The sequence below is a fragment of the Camarhynchus parvulus genome, chromosome 1A, assembly GCF_901933205.1.
Source record: "Camarhynchus parvulus chromosome 1A, STF_HiC, whole genome shotgun sequence".
In the NCBI taxonomy this organism is placed as follows: domain Eukaryota; kingdom Metazoa; phylum Chordata; class Aves; order Passeriformes; family Thraupidae; genus Camarhynchus; species Camarhynchus parvulus.
The window spans coordinates 69,103,502-69,125,202 of NC_044586.1; the positions used below are offsets into that span (position 1 = coordinate 69,103,502).

At 48.1% G+C, this 21,701-nt stretch overlaps 1 protein-coding gene across 1 annotated transcript in view; it reads left to right on the top strand.

The window, feature by feature from the left end:
* Positions 1 to 21,701, top strand: part of LOC115910598 (collagen alpha-1(VII) chain-like) — a 107,296-nt gene that overhangs the window by 82,402 nt on the left and 3,193 nt on the right. Inside the window, 14 exon segments of the mRNA XM_030960850.1 lie at positions 341 to 412; positions 871 to 906; positions 6,373 to 6,453; positions 7,502 to 7,555; positions 7,805 to 7,858; positions 9,172 to 9,234; positions 9,663 to 9,725; positions 10,853 to 10,969; positions 13,807 to 13,884; positions 15,137 to 15,190; positions 17,378 to 17,426; positions 18,334 to 18,372; positions 18,833 to 18,997; positions 21,634 to 21,690. Coding sequence (XP_030816710.1) covers positions 341 to 412; positions 871 to 906; positions 6,373 to 6,453; positions 7,502 to 7,555; positions 7,805 to 7,858; positions 9,172 to 9,234; positions 9,663 to 9,725; positions 10,853 to 10,969; positions 13,807 to 13,884; positions 15,137 to 15,190; positions 17,378 to 17,426; positions 18,334 to 18,372; positions 18,833 to 18,997; positions 21,634 to 21,690 — 982 coding nt within the window.

A 21,701-nucleotide genomic window follows, 5' to 3' on the forward strand; every position in this document is an offset into this window, starting at 1 on the left:
CGGATGACTTTGGAGAATGGAACTTCCAGCCCCAGTGAGCCCAGCAGGGTCTTCTCCTGGATTTTTGGCAGAGACACAGCTCATCCTGAGGATCCAAACCCCCTTCCTGCCTTTTTTTCCTTCAATCCCCACCACTGGGCGAGGAATCTTCTCCAGAACAATTCCCAGAGGTTCCCGCCAAGTCCTGGCACTTGGTGGCTTTCCTCCCGACCCCTGGGATGGAATTTTGAGATGGAAATGGTGCTTTTGGTCATCTTGGTTATCTCCGTGGGTTTTTCCATGGATAAATTCCAGAGAGCAGGTGCTCACAATGTATTTAACAGGGACTTTAACATTTTAGGGAATCAAAGGAGAAGCTGGATCCAAGGGAATGATGGGACTTTTTGGGAGCAGAGGACCCGTGGGACAGAAGGTGAGCTCCAAATCTCCTGCCAGGACTGAGGTGGAAAATCCCATCCTGCTTTTCCCATGGGATGTAATCCCTCATTCCCTCCCCAAAATTGCTGGTTGGAATGATTGAGGCTCTGGAAAAGCAGGAGCAGCTGCACTTTTCCAGGAAAATCCTGAAGATTTTCAATGGAGCGGAGAGCTCTGGGAGCTTTCCCAGGCTGGAATGGTCAGTAAGGAGTTGCTGGAATCTCAGTATTCCAGGAGGGAGGTCAGAGATGTTCTCCAAGCTCCATTCAGAGCCGGTGGAATCCATGGTTTTCCACCTGGAATATTTGGGATATCCCACTGCCCTTCCAGCTGCTACTGTAAGGAGCTCCTCAAACCTCTCCCTGTCCCTTTTCCAGAATTCCTACTGCATTCCCTGTTTCCAGAGGGACCTCAGCTCTTCCCCAGGGTAACTTATCCCCGCTTTCCTTGCAGGGGGAGCCAGGAGAACCGAGCTCGCCGGGATCTTCCGTGAGTCGGAAAACCTTTCCCTGCCTTTCCAAACCCTGGGTGTGGAGAAGGGCCCTGTTCCTCTCCCAGGGCCAGGAATTTGGGAAAGGGTGGGAAGAGGCTGTGGGAACTCAGAGCTGCTCCCCAAAGTCCATGCTCCAAGAGGCTTTGCTGGAAAACCAGCCTGGAGATCAGGGATCACAGACTTGTGGAAGAAATTCCTCTCTGTGAGATTCGGGATGTCCTGGCTCAGAATTCCCAGAAAAATTATGGATGCCCCATCCCTGGAAGTGTCCAAGGCCAGGTTGGACAGGGTTTGGAGGAACCTGGGATAGTGGGAGGTGTCCCTGCCCTTGGGATGGGCTTTGAGGTCCTTTCCCACCCAAACCATTCCATGATTCCATAATTTTGCATTAAGGAACGCAAGAAAAATACATTTATTTAATATTTTAATGCCTTCGGTGTATTCGCCCCAAGTGGAAAAGTCTCCAAGCTCCAAAGACTCTCAGGATCACAGAATTATGGAATATTTGGAGTTGGAAAGGACCCACCAGGATCATCGAGTCCAGCTCTTAAATTAAGGGCCAAAACTCCAAATTTCCACGGTTGTCCAAAGAAATAAATCCCCATTGATTCCTGGTCACAGCCACGGAATTATTGACAGGCCTGGAACCCCGAGTGGGAATTGCTCCCTGAGGAAAAGACCCTCATCCAATTAATTATTGCATTATTATTATTATTGTTGTTGTTGTTGTTGTTGTTGTTTTGTCATTGTTGTTATTGTTATTGTTGTATTATAATTATTATATAATTATTATTGTAATATAATAATGATGACAATGATATTATTAGTAATATAATAATAATAATAATAATAATAATAATAATAATAATAATAACAATAACAACAACCTTCTGAGCACTTGGCCAAAGTCTTGAGACCAGAACATGCTGCAAGGCCTGGGATCAGCACTGTAGGTGCTGGATTGAGGATTGACGATATTTATGGAATTCTTTTGTCAGGAACACCTGGCTCCATGGGGTGAATCCATCCAGGAATGGAGCAAAGGTTGCTGAGTGCAAAGGGATCCCAGTATCTTGGTTTTCCCTGGATTTTGGGGATAATAACTCCCACAGAGTGGTGTCCTGCCATCCACCATCTGAGCAAAGCAAAGGAATTTTCCTTTTGGAAATATCCTGGGATTCCAAGCTGGGATTTGATCCCTCGCCACATTCCCAAAATTGCAAAAGCCAGATCCGAGCTGGGACGCTGCTGGAGGATCCATGATAAATTCTGGAATTCATCCCACCTGGGGCCATCTCTGCCAGGTTCACTTCCCACTGGTTTTATTGGAAGATTTAGGGAATTCTCACCCACCATTCCCATCCATTCAGGCACCTGAGGGAGGATCCTGATGGGAATTCAGCTCCCACTTCATTTCCTAAGTGCTCCCACTTTGATTATTCCTTCCCTGAGTTATTCCCAAGCTCATTACCCAAATCCTCTTTTTCCGCGGACAGAACTCCCATCCTGCCTGGATCCAACACCAACTCTTCCAGGCGGAGCCTCGTTCTCCTCATTTTCCTTCATTTCCCTCTAATCCCATTTTTTATTCCCACAAATTGCCCACAATTGCTGCTCCTGCTGAATTCCCTGGCAGCGATTTCGGCGCCCTCATCCATTTACTCTCCCAATTTTCCTGGTCCATGGAAGTTCCCAACAGAGCTGACAGCATCTGTGGCTTCTCCCTGCAATTATTCCTCGAAAAATTTCAATGGATCCTCTTGACTTCCCACACGGGTTCCGTTTTGATATTCCAGGCGCCTCCTCCTCCTTCCCCCTCTTTTCTAAAAGCTCTGCTCCCTTTTTATTTTGCTGTTCCTGCCTCGCTTCTCTCTTTTATATTCCAATTGCTGCCTTTTATTCCCATTAACTCGTCATTTGGGTCATGGACTCAGGCTTCCAGCTCCTCTTCTATATTCCCTGTGATTGTGCATTAAAATAACCACGGGTTAACCCGTTATTCTCCCCAAAACTCTGGTTTTTAATGCTTTTTTCCCTCCGTTTTTGGTTTTCCAGGGATTTTCAATCCCTGGAAAAGTTCAGCGCAAGTGGGAATGGTTTATAAGAGGATTTGAGTTTGTGGTGGATATAATTTACAAAACTGGGATCACCAGACCTAAAATGCTGAGGGTTGGATCGTTCCAATCTCTCATTCCAAACCCCCTGCCAAGGAAATTTTCCACCAAACCGGGCAATTCCCGCCCCAAACTCCAAATTTTTTGAGGCTAAACGTTGCTCAAAACTGCAGCAAATAAACCCAACCAAAACCCATCAGGGAAGGGCTAAAACCACAGCTGAAGCTCCAGGGTGGAGATTCCAATTCCATCATCCCATCAAATATCGAGGAGCGGGAGCCCCGGAGGTGGAAAACCTTTAGCTCGACATTTGGGTCATGGACTCAGGCTTCCAGCTCCTCTTCTTTATTCCCTGTGATTGTGCATTAAAATAATCACAGGTTAACCCGTTATTGTGTCCCCAAAACTCTGGTTTTTAATGCTCTTTTCCCTCATTTCTTGATTTTCCAGGGATTCTGAATCCCTGGAAAAGTTCAGCGCAAGTGGGAATGGTTTATAAGCAGGAATTTGAGTTTGTGGTGGATATTAATTCTCCCACGAAAACTGGGATCACACAGAATCTTAAAATGCTGAGGGTTGGATCGTTCCAGATCCTCTCATTCCAAACCCCCTGACGAGGGCAATTTTCCACCAAACCGGGCAATTCCCACCCCAAACACCAAATTTTTTTGGCGGGGAAAGGAGCTCAAAACTGCGCCAACCCCAAACACCAAATTTTTTGAAGCAAAATGTTGCTCAAAACCGCAGCAAATAAACCCAACCAAAACCCATCAGGGAAGGGCTAAAACCACGGCTGGAGCTCCAGGGTGGAGATTCCATTTCCATCATCCCATCAAATACTGAGGAGCGGGAGCCCCGGAGGTGGAAAACCTTTTAGGAGAAGTTTGGGAATTCATCCTCCTTTTGATGTGTGCCTTCAAAGGGCTCCATCCTTTCGGGGGAGCATCCCGATGGATTCCAGCGTGTCCCTGCTCATTCCTGGCCCTCCCTGGCTCCAGCCCGGAGCTCCGCAGGAATTTTTGCCCTGGAGCAGAGAGGATCCGAGGTTTCTCTGCCTGCGTCACAGGGTTGGTGACTCAGCCTCTTGCGTGGAGCCGGAGCGTTGGCAGCGCAATTCCAGCAACGTTCGAATCCCAAATCCGAAGGGCCGGAGTCTGTTTCCAGTATTCCTGCAGTGATTGCCTTTAAATTGCCATTTAAATTTTAATTTACTCCCATTTATTGTCCGGCCTTGACTTCCCTGGCACAACACCGGGGTGGAAATCTGAGGGAACAAATTTCCATTTGGTTGCTTTGCATTTTCTTCTTTCTTTTTTTTTTTTTTTTCTCTCTTTAAATTCCTCCAATCCCATCTTTTCCCTGTCCTGGCAAAACATCACCTCCATGACCTTCTTCCCTTTCAGGCCACATCCAATCCCAATTTTAAAGCTTCCAATCCACGTTCCAAAATCTCTCCAGCAGGAAACCACTTGTAAAGAGATAAAACCCAGGTCTAAATCTTATTTATGTTGTCTGGACTAAGTAGGCCAGGCTTAGACCCAGCCTTCCAGCACATGATTTTAAACCTTCCAATCCACATCCAAAATTCCGCCAAAAACAGCAAATATATAGAGATAAAACCCAGGTCTAAATCCTATTTATGTTGTCTCTACAAGGCTTAGACTCGCTTTCTACCACATATTTTAAACATTCCAATCCCAATTCCAAAATCTCTCCAGCCCAGGAAAAGCAGGAAATCACTTCAGGAGAGATAAAACCCAAGTCTAAATCTTATTTATATTGTCTGGACTAAGTAGGCCAGGCTTAGACTCAGCTTTCCAGACCATCCTTAAGATTTTAAAGCTTCCAATCCCAATTCCAAAATCTCTCCAGCCCAGGATGAGCAGGAAACCACTTGGGGAGAGATAAAATCCAGGTCTAAATCCTATTTATGTTGTCTGGACTAAGTAGGCCAGGCTTAGACTCAGCTTTCCAGCACATGATTTTAAACATTCCAATCCACATTTCAAAATCTCTCCGGCCCAGGAAAAGCAGCAAATGAATTATAGAGAGGTAAAACCCAGGTCTAAACCTTATTTATGTTGTCTGGACTAAGTAGACCAGGCTCAGACCCAGCTTGCCTTCAGCATGTCCTTAAGTGAGTTTAACTTTTCCTAAATCCATCTGGGATTCTCAGGATGAGAAGGATCTCATGGAAAGCAAGAAGATGAGTTGGACAGGAAAACATGGAAAACGTGGCACTGGAGATATTTGGGATAATTAGGAGAAGTATTAAAGCTTAAATTAAATTAAAAATTAAATTAAATTAGGAGAACTCTAATTAATGTCAGGTTTTTTAGTGCACAAAAAGAAGATTTTTGAGCTATTCCTGGTCTGATCCCAGCTCCTTCAAAACTCCAGGCACTTGGAGGTATCCCGGATTTGTGGGATTTAACCATCACACAAATGGTTTATTACCCTCTAATCTGTCCCAGCAAACAGAAATATTCCGATTTTCCTGGGTTTTATGGTTTATTTACGTCCCCGGATGGAATTTTCTATTGATTGTGTCAATAAATAGTTACCAATAAAGAGATATCCGTGCCTGGAATATGGAGGAGCATGGATTTCCCCTGACCCAGGGAGTCCCTGGCACGCAAATCTGATTTTTTTTTAATATCTTAATGAATTTGTTTCCTTCCAACAACCACAAACAAATTCCAAGCAGAGAATTCCACTTGTTCAGCTCCTGATTTGGCCAAGCAGACAATTCATTCTCCCCTGAGAGGGACACAAATGGGGATAAATCCAATTTTTCCTTCACATCCAGGTGCTGGAAAATGACATCAAAATCGGCCAGGATGGATGAGGAGACTGCAGCAAACTTGGGAAAAAAATTTAAATTTAAAAATTAAAAAAAGAGGATTTTTAGCAGCTTTATTTGCTACCACAACAATGGGAGACTCCATGAAATGAGCTCCCGGTGCTGGATGTGGCTCCAGAAGCTAAAAAATTCCACAGTGGGATAAAAAACCTTCAGCCCCCTTAAATCATTCCTTAAATCCCTGTTCCCATTCCCACCCCATCCAAATCTCCCTGCCTGGAATGACCCTTTTGCTGCCACAATTTCCCCACAGGAATTACAAATTCGTCCCCTCCCAGGTTTCCTTTGCCAGGGATTTACAATCCATGGAATTGGGGTGAGGAATGGGAGGGAAATCCCAACCTCAGGCCTTGGGGCTGTTCCTGGGGGAGCTTCTGCCCTGGGATCAAGGGGTCCTACAGTTGGGATTGCACCCCGGACTGTCCTCATCCCTTTTCCCTGGAAAAACCAGGCTGTGGGATGAATTTTTCCCAACTTTCCGTCAGGGTGCAGCAGGACTGGATGGGAAGAACGGGATCAAGGGAGCCAAAGGGGACAGAGGCCTCCAGGGACAGAAGGGGAAGCCGGTGAGTGGCAGGATTGTTTGGAATGTGGATCCCACATTCCTGTCTGTGCTTTCCTAAATCCCACATTCCTGTCTGTGCCTTCCCAAATCCCACATTCCTTTTAGTACCCTCCCAAATCCCACATTTCTGTCTGCTCCTTCCCAAATCCCACATTCCTGTCTGTGCCTTCTCAAATCCCACATTCCTGTCTGTGCTTTCTGGGATCCCACATTCCTGTCTGCTCCTTCCCAAATCCCACATTCCTTTTAGTACTTTCCCAAATCCCACATTTCTGTCTGCTCCTTCCCACATCCCACATTCCTGTCTGTGCCTTCCCAAATCCCACATTCCTCTCTGTGCTTTCTGGGATCCCACATTCCTGTCTGTGCCTTCCCAAATCCCACATTTCTCTCTGTGCTTTCCCAAATCCTACATTCCTTTTGGGCCTTCCCAGATCCACATTCCTATCTGTGCTTTCCTGCATCTCACATTCCTTTTAGTACCTTCCCAAATCCCACAGTCCTGTCTGCTCCTTCCCAAATCCCACATTCCTTTTGGTCTCTTTCCTGGATCCCACATTCCCATCTGCTCCTTCCTAAATCCCACATTCCTTTTGGGGCTTTCCCAGATCCCACATTTTCATCTGCTCCTTCCCAGATCCCACATTCCTTCCCTTCCCACCCCCTAGAGGCCTCAAGGCTTTCCTCAGGATCTTTCCCAAATCCTGGAAAAGTCTCCAATGCACATCCTGGCCTGGTTTTTAGGACTTGTCCTCCTCCAGTTCCCAGCACGTCCATATCCCAAAATTTCTTACTTATCCCGTATTTCCCAGCCTGAGTTTTCCTCTGTTTCTTACCAACGCCCAAATTTCAATTCCCTTCACATCCCAAGTCCCTCCCTGCCTGATGGAGAGCAGGAAACCAAGGAATCCTCCACTAAATCCCTCATGGATTTCCTGGGATCAGCTCCCTCACAACAGGGAGGCTCCCAAAAAACTTCCAGCACGTGGTTGGCATTTTGGCCCGTTATTCCTGAAAATTCATCTCCTTTTTCCTTTTTTCCCACCTAGGGAGGGAAAGGTGACCCTGGGACCACTGGTGACACCGGGCAGAAAGGGACAAAGGTAGGACATGGATGAGATCCTGGGAAATCCTTGGAGATGCCCAAAATCCCTGGAAACGTGGTGGAAGAGCTTTGGATGGCCCTGCATGGATTGGGAGTTGGAAAAACGTTCTCCAGAGCTCCTTCCAGCCTCAACCACTCCATGATCCTGGGAAATAAAGGTTGGGATGAGCAGGGATGGGGAAGGAGCTTCCAGCAGCCCCAGAATTCCTCCTCTGCCCTCATTCCCTTTGATCTCCTTAATTCCCAGGGCTTGCGGGGGATTCCAGGCCGGACCGGTGCTCCCGGAGCCAAAGGTGCCAAGGTGAGCCGAGCCCAGCCAAGCCCAGCTTTCCACCCTGCTCCAGCTGCCCCATTCCCAAACTGCTTCCCACCGTTCCCAGGAAAGCTTCATCCATGGAACCCTGAGGAATCCACCCCATTTCTCTGGGAAAAATCCCTCCTGGAAGGCCTGTGAAGAGTAGGGAATCACAGATCAGGAGGTTTTAAGGCTTGCAGGGAACTTTGGGATAATGCAGGGTTAAAAACGAAACTAAACCCGGCCCAAATCCCTCCTGATCCAGGAATCCTGAGGAATCCACCCCATTTCTCTGGGAAAATCCCTCCTGGAAGGCCTGTGAAGAGCAGGGAATCACAGATTGGGAAGCTTTAAAGCTTGCAGGGAACTTTGGGATAAACTAAGGTTAAAAACGAAACTAAACCCGGCCCAAATCCCTCCTGATCCAGGAATCCTGAGGAATCCACCCCATTCTGGGGGGAAAAATCCCTCCTGGAAGGCCTGTGAAGAGCAGGGAATCACAGATTGGGAGGCTTTAAGGCTTGCAGGGAACTTTGGGATAATCTAGGGTTAAAAACGAAACGAAACCCAGCCCAAATCCCTCCTGATCCAGGAATCCTGAGGAATCCACCCCATTTCTCTGGGAAAAATCCCTCCTGGAAGGCTTGTGAAGAGCAGGGAATCACAGATTGGGAAGCTTTAAGGCTTGCAGGGAACTTTGGGATAATCTAGGGTTAAAAACCAAACGAAACCCAGCCCAAATCCCTCCTGATCCGTGGCTTAGCAACGGCCTGGGCTCCGGTTTAAATTGGTGCCGGGCTCTTATCATCACCATTAGTTCCTTATCAGTAAACAACATCTAATGAGCCTTAATGGGCTTTTTATGGAGGGATTGGGAAGCTTGATAAGAGAAATGGGAGCTGTTGGTGACAGAGGCAATGTTGTTGTTATTACTGTGGTTATAATAATTTCTTAAATTAATATTATTTTTATTATTGTTGTTATAAACATTTGGATTCATCAGCCCTGCTCCATTTGGTAACTGAATTTTTATCTGGGGAGTTCCCCACCTACTTCCCTCCAGGCAAGCTTGGAGTTGGGATAATCTCCAGTTTTAAGGATTCCCAATCATCTTGGTTAAGAGTTAAATTAGTATCAGTTTGTTAATTTGTCTCATTTGTTATTAGTTAAATTTTAGTGATTTGAAATTTCTACACTGGGGTGAGACTTCGTCTCAGAGTGTCGTCCCTGGGTTATCCCTTTCCTTGTTTTTCCAGAGTTTTCCCGGTGGTTTTGGGGTTCTTTGTCCTCACAGCCGCTCCACTGTTTTCCATCCACAGGGAGAGGTTGGCAGTCCTGGAAAACTGGGAATTCCAGGATTGAATGGACAGCCTGGAGCAAAGGTGAGGATCTGAACCATCCCAGAATCATGGAATGCTTTGGGAAGGGGCATTAAAGGTCACCCCACAAGAGTTTTCCCAGAAGTTTTCCCAAATCCACCTCTGGAAAATGCCCTTTTCTTCCAAGGGGGATAAATTGGGTTTTCCTGGATCTGTTCCCATAAATCAGCCTGGATTGGGTGAGGATTCTTGGATATTGGGATTGGGATCTTTACTCACCTCCTCAGCTGAGTTCATCCATCCCAATCCCGATGCTCCACAGGCTCTTTTCCATTTTTTATGGGAATTTTCCCTCTCCTGGAATACCACCAGCGCCCAGACTGAGGTGACACTCAGTAAATAACTCTAACCCAAGTTAAAACCAGTTAATTCCCAAAATCCCAGCCTTTCCAAGCCCACGTTAGCCATGATTTAACCTTGGCTCCTTCCAGGGCGAGCCAGGAGCCTCGGGGAGCGACGGCGCCTCGGGAATTCCTGGGGAGAAAGGAGAAAAGGTTGGTGCTGAGCACGCTGCCATTTCCAAGGGACAAATCCCGCATCCATCAGGTGCAGTTAACAAAATTTAACATTTTCCACATCACTGGTGCCCTTTCCAGAGGGGAAATGTCAACTGGCTGGAACGTTAGGGTTCCCAGGAATGCAGTTGGAAAAGGGCAGGAGAGAGAGGTCTCCTTAAATTCCCCTCTGTGCACGGAAAAAATCCCAGGAGGAGCCAGTCTGGTGTGAGGAGAAGCCATCCAGAGGGGCTGGGATTCACTGGCAGAGTTATTCCACCACCATTCCCAGGGTAAATCCCTGGGATAGAAGTGGATCAGGCTGTGGCCACCTTGGCATGGGAAATGGGAAAGGTCTCCAAGCTGATCCCGAGTTCTGTTCCCATCTCCTTGAGGAATTCCCACCTGGATCACTCCCCACCAATCTTCCTTCTTGGCATTCCTTAATTTCCTGCTTTATTCCTTAAACACACCTAAATTTGTACTCTGCCATATGGAGGAAAAAAATTGGGATTTCTACTAAAACAGTAAATTTTTAAGGACAAAAAACCAAACAAAATCTCAGCAGCCTCCGTCAAATCCCTTGGCATTTTCCAGCCCCTCAGGCCCTTCCTGCATTCCAGTCTCCAATGGATTTGGGATCTTAAAGGATTTCATTGATAACAAACCTGTTCCCCATTCCCTGATGGTCAAACGCCTCCTGAAGTCTCTGGTTGGTGGCCTGGAGATCATTCCCAGGGAATTCTCATTCCCTCTCCTCTCCCACAGATTTGTTTTCCACCACTGCTGGGTGTTGGGTTTTCCCTTCTGCTGGGTTTCAAGGGAATATTTTCTGTTCCAGCAGCTCCGGGAGGAAGCTCAGTGGTGAAGATGAAATTTGTAGGTTTGGGATCTTCCTCTCTCCTCGTTTTTCCCAGGGTTACAAATGAAAGGGCTCTGTTTAGGTGAGCTGGGAATTTTGGAATTCTTGGGAGTAGTTGGGTGGAAAATCCAAGTCACCAAGCGCCTTCTGGACAAGGAAAGGTGGAGAGCAAAGGAATGTGGGAGGTGTTCCCATATTCCCAATGCCATGGAAGTGTTTGGATGAGGTTTGGCTGCCCCATCCCTGAAACCCCTGTGGTTCCCAGGGAGCCAAGGGAGTTCCTGGATTGGGAGGATTCAAGGGACAAGCGGGATGGCCTGGGAAGCCTGGAGGGGCTGGAGCAGCTGGACCTCGAGGGCCACAGGGAGAGCCAGGCCCACAGGTGAGCACAAGGATCCCACTGGTCCCAAATCCCACAGATCCCAAATCCCCCAGGAATCCCAGCAGGCCCTGAATCCCACAGGAATCCCACAGATCCCACAGGAATCCCACAGGTGCTGAATCCCACAGATCCCAAATCCCACAGGAATCCCAGCAGGTCCTGAATCCCACAGGATTCACAGGTCCTGAATCCCACAGATCCTGGATTCCACAAATCCTAAATACCACAGGTCCCGAACCCCACAGGAATCCCAGCAGGTTCTCAATCCCACAGGAATCCCACAGATCCTGGATCCCACAGGAATCCCAGCAGGCCCTGAATCCCACAGGTCCTGAACCCCACAAGTCCTGAATCCCACAGGAATCCCAGCAGGTCTTGAATCCCACAGGAATCCCACAGATCCCAAATCCCACAGGAATCCCAGCAGGCCCTGAATCCCACAGGTCCTGAATGCCACAGGAATCCTACAGATCCTGAATCTCACAGGGTTCACAGATCCCGAATCCCAGCAGGTCCCGAATCCCAGCAGGTCCTGATTCCCACAGGTCCCGAATCCCACAGGTCCCAAATCTCACAAATCCTGAATCCCACAGGAATCCCAGCGGGCCCTGAATCCCACAGGTCCTGAATGCCACAGGAATCCCACAGGTCCTGAATCCCACAGGATTCACAGGTCCTGAACCCCACAGATCCTGAACCCCACAGGAATCCCACAGGTCCTGAATCCCAGCAGGTACCAGATCCCACAGGAATCCCATCAGGTCCTGAATCCCGCAGGTCCCGAATCCCAAATCCCACAGGTCCTGAATCCCACAGGAATCCCAGAGGAATCCCACAGATCCCAAATCCCACAGGTTCTGAATCCCACAGGAATTCCAGGAGGTCCTGAATCCCACAGATCCCAAATCCCACAGGGATCCACTCCTGGACACCTTGTGTACCCGAACACCCCTGAAGTGTCCCCAATGTCCCCATGTCCCCCCTCTCCCAAGCTCTCCCACATTCCCTCTTCCCGTGGGATCTCAATCCACGGATTCCCTCTCCCAGTTCCTTTCCCTCCGGACGTTTTGCCTCCCCTCTCCTCCCCTCCTTTCCCTCTCTCCCGGGGAAGATCTGACCTCTCCACGGAGAGATAATTCCAAGTGATCAGGACACCAAGTGGTTCATTATCCCAGGATCAGGATGCCAGGCCTTGGGAAGGAGCCGCCGGCTCTCAGCTCCCGTTTTTAATGAATATTTTTGCATTCCAGCCACGTTGGGCGCCTTTAGAAACGCAGGGGAAAAAAAATCCTGGGAAATGAGATGTTAATTCCATCAATGAGCAGGATCACCCTGCCCTGGAAGTTTTCTTGAGACAGCTCTGAGAAATAAATAACTTTACAAAGTGAAAAAAACAAAAAAGGCTGGAAATGAAAATTCCCTCCGTGGTTTTGCTGGGAACGTTTCAGGCTTGGATTAAAGAACACAAAAATTACCTGGATGATCCAAGAATCAAAGAAACATTGGAATAAAATAACCTGGAAAAATAAATTTTATCTGTAAACCCTGCTTGATTCCTGACAACACTGACAATAATTTGGATTTTGGATTTTGGATTTTGGATGGAAGTTGGGGCAATTCCCAATTTTCTGGGAAAATCAAAGTCTGGATCCCATCAGATCCACTCTCCAGGATCTCCAAGGTCTCCTTGTCCTACAGATCTCTGCAGGAATTCTGACATGGATGGGTCACAAAAAATCTCTATTCCACTTCATTCCAGCAGAGTTTTCCTAATTTTTTCCCAAGCTAACATCCACTGACAACTCTTACATCACATCAACTCCATCAGGATCAAATATTGGTGGGATTTTGGCAAATTCTACATGAAAAATAATGTTTTTATTAAATATGTAATTAAAAAATACAACAGTGATATCTGGAACGGGAGATGTTGATCAGAACACGAGGCTGCTCTTCAAAAAGACAAAAAATGCGTGATCCCATAGAATTCCCAAAAAAAAAAAGGGATTTAAGGCAAGAAGAGGGATGCAGGGCAGAAAGGATAAACAAGGAGCTCAACCCACATCCAGAAATTCCCAATAATTTTTGTTTTTGTGGCACCAGATCTCCTTAATCAACTCCTTTATCACAAAGTCAACTTTAAAACAACTCCTAAATATTTCTTATTTTTTTCCCCCCAAAGACACTTGGATTTTCTCCCTGCTAATTTGCCTTATGGAAACTGAATTTTACCTGGAAAATACCTCTGGAAATTGGCACCTTCCTTAAAAATAAGAGCTTGAAGTCGCTGAATAAAGATGCTGGAAGTATGACAGGGATCTTTAAAAGGAATTTTGAAGGGTGGTTATAGGAAGAAGGTGGAAAAAGGTCCTTCCAGAACAATAAAATATGGATTAAATCCCGCTCCAGCCCATAGAAACAAAATTATTCTTCCTTCCCTTGCTCCCCAGACTGTGCCTTGCCATGAAAAATAAATCAAAGGAATCACAGGAGGGAGGAGGGAACCAAAAGTACAAGATTCCCTCATGGATATTTAAAAAGGCTGGAATTTTTGATGTTATTAGCGAGCCCAGAAAAGCCTGTCTGGGATAATAAATGGCTTTTTTTTTGGACACTGATTAAAGAGAGGCTGTGAGGTGCCACTCTTTCCACCCACACCGCTCCTTGGCTTCTCCTGGAATTAAAGGAGAAGCTCCCGGAACGCTTGTGGGGTTGGGTGAGAGAAGAAAAGATTCCTGAGCACATTCCCATCCCAGGTTGGGTGTTTGGGGGAAAATCCCAAATAAAAAGTGGGATATCTCTGGAAGTGCTGACAGAACTCTCCTTTTCCTCCCCAGGGTCCGCCAGGGAAAAGAGGGAGATCCCAGCTCTGCCTCCAGGGGCCCCCGGGCATGGATGGGCCAAAAGGAGAAGTGGTCAGTATGGGAACGATCCTGTGGGGGTTCCCAAAATTCCAAACTGGGGTTGGATGAGCCTTGGACCTTCCAGGTTTCATTTCTCAGCTCTCCGGATTTTCCAACAAGAGCAGAGCCACTGGAATCCCAAATTCCAGGCGTTGGGCACGGGCAGTGCTGCCCAAATTCCTGCCTGGTGGTGTCTCCAGCTGGGGGGGAAGATTCCTTTGGGAAAACATCAAACTTTGGATCAGCACATCCGCGAGGCAGAGCAGGAATGAACCAATAATCAGCGCAGGGTAATTAACGCATAATTAATGCTCAGCAGAGAGTTCCAACGAGAGCTTTGGATCCCAACCAGTTTGGGGTCAGTCCCTACACCCTGCAAACCCCGATGTCCTGAGGGATTTTAGGGTCAGGAGCGGGACTGCTGTAACTCCATGTGCTGCTGGTGGATAATGTGATTTTTCCTGGCACTGGAAGTGAGCATGGATTGAGAAAAATGATCCTCCCGGCTTTAATTGGGATCATCCTTCTTGTGCTCCTTGTCCTTTAATATTTTGAAGCACCCTTAATCCACAAATCCAGTTTCCAGCAGTTCCGAGCGGAAAATTTGTCAGGGCGTTTTTATCCCTTGTTGACAAAGCTCAATATCCCCTGGTTTTTCCATCTTTCCAGCGCCGGAATTGCAGCTCCAGTTTTGAACCTTCTGCTTGAGCTGATTCCCAAAGATTCTGTGCAGGTCAGACCCCCTCCATGTATCCACCTCTTCCAGATGGAAAAGAAATCTGACTTGATCCATGGATTTCATCTCCCACCTCCTTTCTCTCTGGAGATTTTCCAGCCCCTTCCCTCCCCTCCTTTCTCATCTCTTCAGGGGAAGGTTTGACCTCTCCATGGAGAGATAATTGCAAGTGATCAGGACATCAAGTTGTTAATTATCCCAGGATCAGAATGCCAAGGTTTGGGAAACAGCTGCTGGCTCTCAGCTCCCGTTTTTAATTAATATTGTTGTGATGGAGCAGAGCTCCCAAAAAATCTGGGATGATCTGATGGACACATGGATGAGGCTGTTCCTGTCAGCCCACCGAGCCGCTCGCAGATATCCCTAAAATTTATAGGAAAACACGTGAGGCTTTTTAAAAACACCTATAAATTTTTAGGCTTTTTACCCATCTCCCTTCGGAGCTATCATCCCTGAGGAGCACTTATCCCCAGAGCATTGCAGGGACAATCTCCAGTGATGTGATAATGATCCAAGTGTTTTCGACAGGGGGAAGATGGTCCTGCCGGGCAGAAAGGAGCCAAGGGAGAGCCGGGCCTTTCTGTGAGTGGTTCCTCCCAAGATCGTTTCCCATTTCGGGGGGAAAATGGCGAAAATCGGCCAAACAGCCCTAGGAGGCCGAGGGGAGGAGGGAAATGCTGAGAAACGGATTCACTCCAATAATATCTGGGAAATGAGGCTGTGGGTGTTACCCAGGGACGGCAGAGCAGGGCGGGAGCAGAGCTGGGCTCTACAAAGCCAAGCCTAAAGCAGATTTTTCCCTCCCTCATCTTTGCCATGATTCCCAGCTCCGACAGGATCGGCGCTCCAGGGCTGATCCAAGCCAAAGGAAAAGCAGGAGAGGGAAATGTGCCCCATTTTCAAAGCCTTTAGGGAAAAGCTGCTGCCCTGGGCTTCCAGATCCTGAGGAGGAAGGAGGGTTTGAGCCACATGGATCAGGGCGAAATTCCTGTGGCACCTCCCTCCGCATCCCTTCATCCCGGATTTTGCGCCGCTTGATTGACCCGAGACAATATTTCCATTTTCTCAGGGTGTGGATTAATTTTCCAAGCAGGATTAATTTTAGCAGGGGGGCTGTGGGAAAGGATCTCCTAAATTATGGGCTGCTGAAAATTCCAGCTCCCTACATGGGAAAACGCCCCAAAATTTGGGATCCCATGAAGGATGAGAGGTGACGACCCCAGGAAGTCCAGCAGGACATCAACCATCCCACAGGGAAGATTCCCTATGGGATCAGCGGCCATTGGCTGTCCCAGGGATGAAGGATGGGCTCCAAATCCATGAGATTGGAGGTCTCATTCTGTGGGGAACGGCGTTGGCTGGGAAGGAGGCAGAGAAAACAGGAGGAGGTGCAGCTCCAGATGATCAAATGGGGTTCAACATTACCAAGGGGCAATCCTGGGGGATAATTTGGATGCAGGTGGCTCCATGGCTTTTCAGAGCTCAGGGGAGTTTGGGAGATTGTGGCGGGGACAATGCCCGGAGGGTGGGGACCCTCAGCCCAGGCTTGAGGGGTGACAGGAGTTGGGGTCCCATTCCTCGTGGCCAGAGGAGCTGGCTGCAGGAAAACCAGGAATTTCCAGAGGGAATGGGCCAAAAACCTTGGGTAGAGCTCCCCATCACACCAAATCTCTGCTCTCATTTCACCCAAAATGAGGTGGCTCCAGATCAGTGGGACAGCACCAGGAGGGTGAGGACACTCCTTGGAAAGCCAGCCCAGATTTGAGGGGTGACATGGGGTGATGGGCGACGAGGGTTTTTACAGACCCTTCCAGTCTGGGACATGGAATGGTTTGGGATGGAGGAGACCTTAAAAATCATCCAATTCCAAGGCAGGGTTTCCAACAGAGAGCTGGATTCAATGGTCTTTATTGATCCCTTCCAGTCTGGGACATGGAATGGTTTGGGATGGAAGGGACCTTAAAAATCATCCACTCCCTGGAAAGCCAGCCCAGGTTTGAGGGGTGACTTGGGTTGGGGTCCCATTCCTCATGGGCAGAGGAGCTGGCTGCAGGAAAACCAGGAATTTCCAGAGGGAATGGGCCACAAACCTTGGGTAGAGCTCCCCATCACACCAAATCTCCAATCTCACTGCACCCCAAACGAGGTGGCTCCACATCAGTGGGACAATGCCAGGAGAGTGGGAACGCTCCTTGGAAAGCCAGCCCAGGCTTGAGGGGTGACATGGGGTGATGGGTGACAAGGGTTTTTACAGACCCTTCCAATCTGGGACATGGAATGGTTTGGGATGGAAGGGACCTTAAAAATCATCCACTCCTTGGAAAGCCAGCCCAGGCTTGAGGGGTGACTTGGGTTGGGATTCCATTTCTCATGGCCAGAGGAGCTGGCTGCAGGAAAACCAGGAATTCCCAGAATAAATGAGGTGCAAATCTTGAACCGTGACACCAAATTTCCAATCTCATTGCACCCAAACGAGGTGGCTCCAGATCAGTGGGACAGCACCAGGAGGGTGAGGACACTCCTTGGACAGCCAGCCCAGGTTTGAGGGGTGACTTGGGTTGGGATTCCATTTCTCATGGCCAGAGGAGCTGGCTGCAGGAAAACCAGGAATTTCCAGAGGAAATGAGGTGCAAATCTTGAACCATGACACCAAATCTCTGCTCTCATTGCACCCCAAACCAGGTGGCTCCACCTCGGTGGGACAAGCAGGGAGATGGTGCCAGGGCTGGAATTCATCCCTTAATTCCATTTTTTCCCACTCTGGCACAGGAGGAAGAGGTGAAGGAAGTGCTGAGGAGCGAAATGAGAGGGATTTGTGGTGAGTTGGCCCCGTGGTGACCCTGCCAGCAGCTAAATTGGAGCCATTTCCGTGCCAGCACGCGTCCAAATGTCACCGTCAGCAGCAGGTGGAGCTGGGGCCCCTCTCCAGGAGCGTGGAATTCCAGGCCCTGCAGATTCCTGACCTGCTGAAAATCTCATTTTTATCCCCTTAAAACCTCCCCGCCCCCTTCCCATTTGGTTTTGTCAGCAAATCTTTCCCCCATTTCCTCGTGGATTGGGAAGGTGCTGGGTCACTTGGAGGTCACTGAACCTTTTAATTCCCAGGTTTTTTTTGTGGCGTTCCTTGGCACACAGAATTCTCTGCTCCCACGGGGAATAACTGCCACCAGCACCACCAAAAAAAAAAAAAAGAACTACAAAAAACAAAAACAAAAAACAAAACAAAACAAAAAAACCAACAACAGCAACAAAAAAACCCTCCAAATGAAACAAAAACCAAAAAACCCAAACAAACAAAAACCTACAAAAAACAAACAAACAAAAACCAAAACCACAAAAAAACCCCAAAAAAACCCAACAAAAATTAAAAATAAAATAAAACAAACAAACAAACAAAAACCACAACAACCAAATTTGGGGATGGTTTTATCCCAGAATCCCAACATTGAAAGTTTTTGGGGTTTTGCTTTCCTTGCTCTGAAAAAATCCATTTATTTCAGATCCAGCAGAGCCTTCCTGCCCCATTCCCTGGGCTTTCCCTATGGATATGGAAGATTTTTAGGTTCACCACCACTGGAGTTGTTAGGAATCGTTTGGATCCTTGAAAAGGGTGGGGAAAGGGATGAAAAATAATCCGTAAAAATAATTATTTCCTTGGAAAATCTTAATTTATGTTGGAAAAAAGAAGTAGCAAACAAACTCTTCCCTGTCTCTTCTGTCTGCAGGTTGTGGAGGTGAGTTGGGAAGGATGTCCGTGGAAAAGGGTAAGGCTGGGAATTCGTGCAGGAAAGGATCTTCTCCTTGCCCCAAACCAGCCCAAAACTGCAAGTGAAAAGTTGTTTTTAGGAATAAATGGGGTTTTTTTCTGGGATTCAGTGCAGAAAATGTTGGATCACCAACAGCTTTTGGATCCTGGTTTGGGGGGGATGGGTCTTCCTGAGAGGAATCTGAGGGATCAGAGGAAATCCTGGAAATTTCCTGATTTCACCCTCTCCTCCAGGATGTGCTCAAATCCCTTCCTAACTCCCACTTTTTAAAGCTGAGCCCGCAGAAATCCCAATCCCTGCCCACAAAATTCCGGGATTGCTCCACCATCCCAAACCATTCCCCGGGATGAGCTCCGGGACTCATGGAATCCTCAAATCCGATGGTCCACGGAGCCTGGAGAGCTGATCTGCCCACCCCAAAGCATCGGATTCATCCTCAGTGACCCTCAATCTGCAGGTCTGGAGGTGGCTGAAGTCCACAGGCGGCTCCAAGGGTATTCCCAGGCTCAGGAATACACTGGGAATGGTGGAAATTGGGAGGAAAAGCTTGGCGCAACTCATGGCAAGACCACGGTGGAGACTGCAGTGAAGCCCTTCATGGAGCCACCTCCACTCCTTGCAGGTGAGTTCCGCTTCCTCCTTCCCGCCTTTCCAACCCTGGAATGAATCCTCTGGAGCATTCCGTGATAAATCCTCTTCCCCGGAATTGGGCAGGAACGAGGCAGGGATGGGATTCCCAGGGAGGGTTCCCACGCTCTTGGAGGTGACACGAGCCCGTGCTCCTGAAAGTGAGGAAAACCTAAACATTCACGGGATCAGTGGTGATCCCAACCTTCCAAAGGGCTCCTTTTAAAAAGCTGGGAGGAGGCAGCCGTTTCCAGGCTGATTTTGTCCCACTTTTCCCACCACATCCTTGGCAAGTTCCAGTAAAACTTCCAACCAGGCAGGAACAGCGTCTGTGAGACCAAACACTCATCCCAGACTATTCCTGTCCAGTGCCTCGTGACCGTTGTAATAAAGGATAAAACCACAGCTTAAAAGCACGGAAAAACATGTTTTCCATGAGCTTTTCCTCGTGGAAAAACCACTGGAGCTGTTCCTGTTAGGGTTTTCCAAGAGGGAAGGGCCCTGGGAGAGCCAGATCTGCTCCAGAGCAGGGCAAGAGCCACCCATGGACCTCCTGATCTCCTCACCGGGGCTTGGAATTCCGTCTGGGTTGGTGGGACAGAGGGAAAACAGGGCAGGGGGAAATTGAGGGATTGTGGGGTAATTTGTGGCAGGATTCCTCCTGCTTGGGGCTCAAAATCCAAACTTCAGGACAGGATTAAAAAGGAGGGAGAGTTTGGGATCATTTCTTGTAATTCAGCAGATGAAGATGCTCAGATTTTGTCACCAGGAGGAAGGAGGAGGAGGAGAGTTGGGTACAATGGATGGCACAGTTGGAGAAATAATTCAAAAAAATTTAAAAATCCCATTTAAATTTAAAAATATTTTTTAAAACTGAGCAAGACACCCCAAAATTGTCCCCTTTACACCCCAAAATCAGCTGTAGTGTTGTCCTGCAGTTTGCAGGTGTGGGGGTTTGTTATGGGATGCAAGTGTGAATCTCTTGGGGAATTTCTTCCAAATTAGGGGGATGGAGCAGTGGAATGCTTTTCCAGCCTGGGGCTTAATTAAAGCTGATCAAACACTGTCATTAAATCCTCTTGCTCACCCCAAAAATATCCTCTAGGGGAGATCTCAATGCTCCAAACTCAAGTTTAAGAGGGAGTTGGACTCCATGATCCTTCCAACACCCTCTAGTTTGGGACATGGAAGGGACTTAACAGCCATGTCCAGAGTTCCAACACCCTCTAGGAAGTTGGGAGAAGGGACCTTAAAAATCATCCAATTCCAGGCCAGGGGATTCCAGCAGAAAGTTGTACTCAATGGTCTTTATTGATCCCTTCCTGTTTGAGACGTGGAATTGTTTGGGATAGAAGGGACCTTAAAAATCATCCAATTCCTGGCCAAGGGGTCCAACAGAGATTTGGATTCCAGGATTTTTACAGCACCCTTTCCAGCTTGAGGCATGGAACGGTTTGGGTTGGAAGGGGCCTTAAAAATCATCCAAGGGGTCCAACAGAGATTTGGATTCCAGGGTTTCTACAGGCCTCTTTCCAGTTTGGGAAATGGAATGGTTTGGGATAGAAGGGACCTTAAAAATCATCCAATTCCAGGCCAAGGGGTCCAACAGAGGTTTGGATTCCAGGATTTTTACAGGCCTCTTTCCAATTTGGGACATGGGAGGGTTTGGGATGGAAGAGGCCTTAAAAGTCATCCAGTTCCAGGCCAGGGATTCCAACAGAAAGTTTGACTCAATGGTCTTTATTGATCCCTTCCAATTTGAGACGTGGAATGGTTTGGGATGGAAAGGGCCTTAAAAATCATCCAAGGGGTCCAACAGAGTTTTGGATTCCAGGGTTTTTACAGCCCCCTTTCCAGCTTGAGGCATGGAACAGCTTGGGTTGGAAGGAGCCTTAAGGATCCTCCTATTCCAAGTTTGTATTCTACGAATCCATGATTCCCCAGGATGGGGAGCTTTGGGAAGAGCTTTGGGAATGGTTTTAAGTCAAACCCATGGATGATGGCCCCATGTAAGCGATGAACACATCCCAAAAAATCCAGCCAAGCCTAGAACCGAACCAAGCCCCAGCCATCCCCACTCCAGGCGCTCTCCCGACGTCTGTGCCGGACGTCAGAGTCTCCCATCTGGATCTAAACTCGATTTACACCGCGGCAGCGCTCGGGATCAGATGGATGGGACATTCCAGGTGTTATTGAATCACGGCAGCAGCCAACAATCCCATTACAAGCCGGGGCTGAGGCAGGAGGGCCCATAAATCCCTCTGCTAAGTGACGAGGCTCCAGACGTTAACAGGATTCTGCAGCCGGAGCGTTATTGCCGCCAGATTCCGATCGCTCCCGGCTTTTCCGAGCCTCCCCAGCTCCAGCCTGACATTTATCTCCTGCAAACAACCACCAGCACTTCCACCCTCTCTGACGAGCGCCCAACCTTTCCCACGGAGTTGTTTAACACCATTAAGGGATTTTATTGCCGCCGGCTCCTCGCTGCCCGCGGCCCGGTTGCTCCGTGACATTTGTTAGGAGAACTCGTTAGCCACGGAAGGCTCCGAGGAGCTTTATTTAAATGAGGGATAATTTGTTTGTGCGCCCTCATTCCGTGTGATTTCCTTGGTGTTTTTATCCCCCCCCCAGCCCCGGCGCGGCAGACGGCGGGAGCCTCGCAGGGAGAAGCCGACAGCCAATTACCAGGTGAAAAGCTG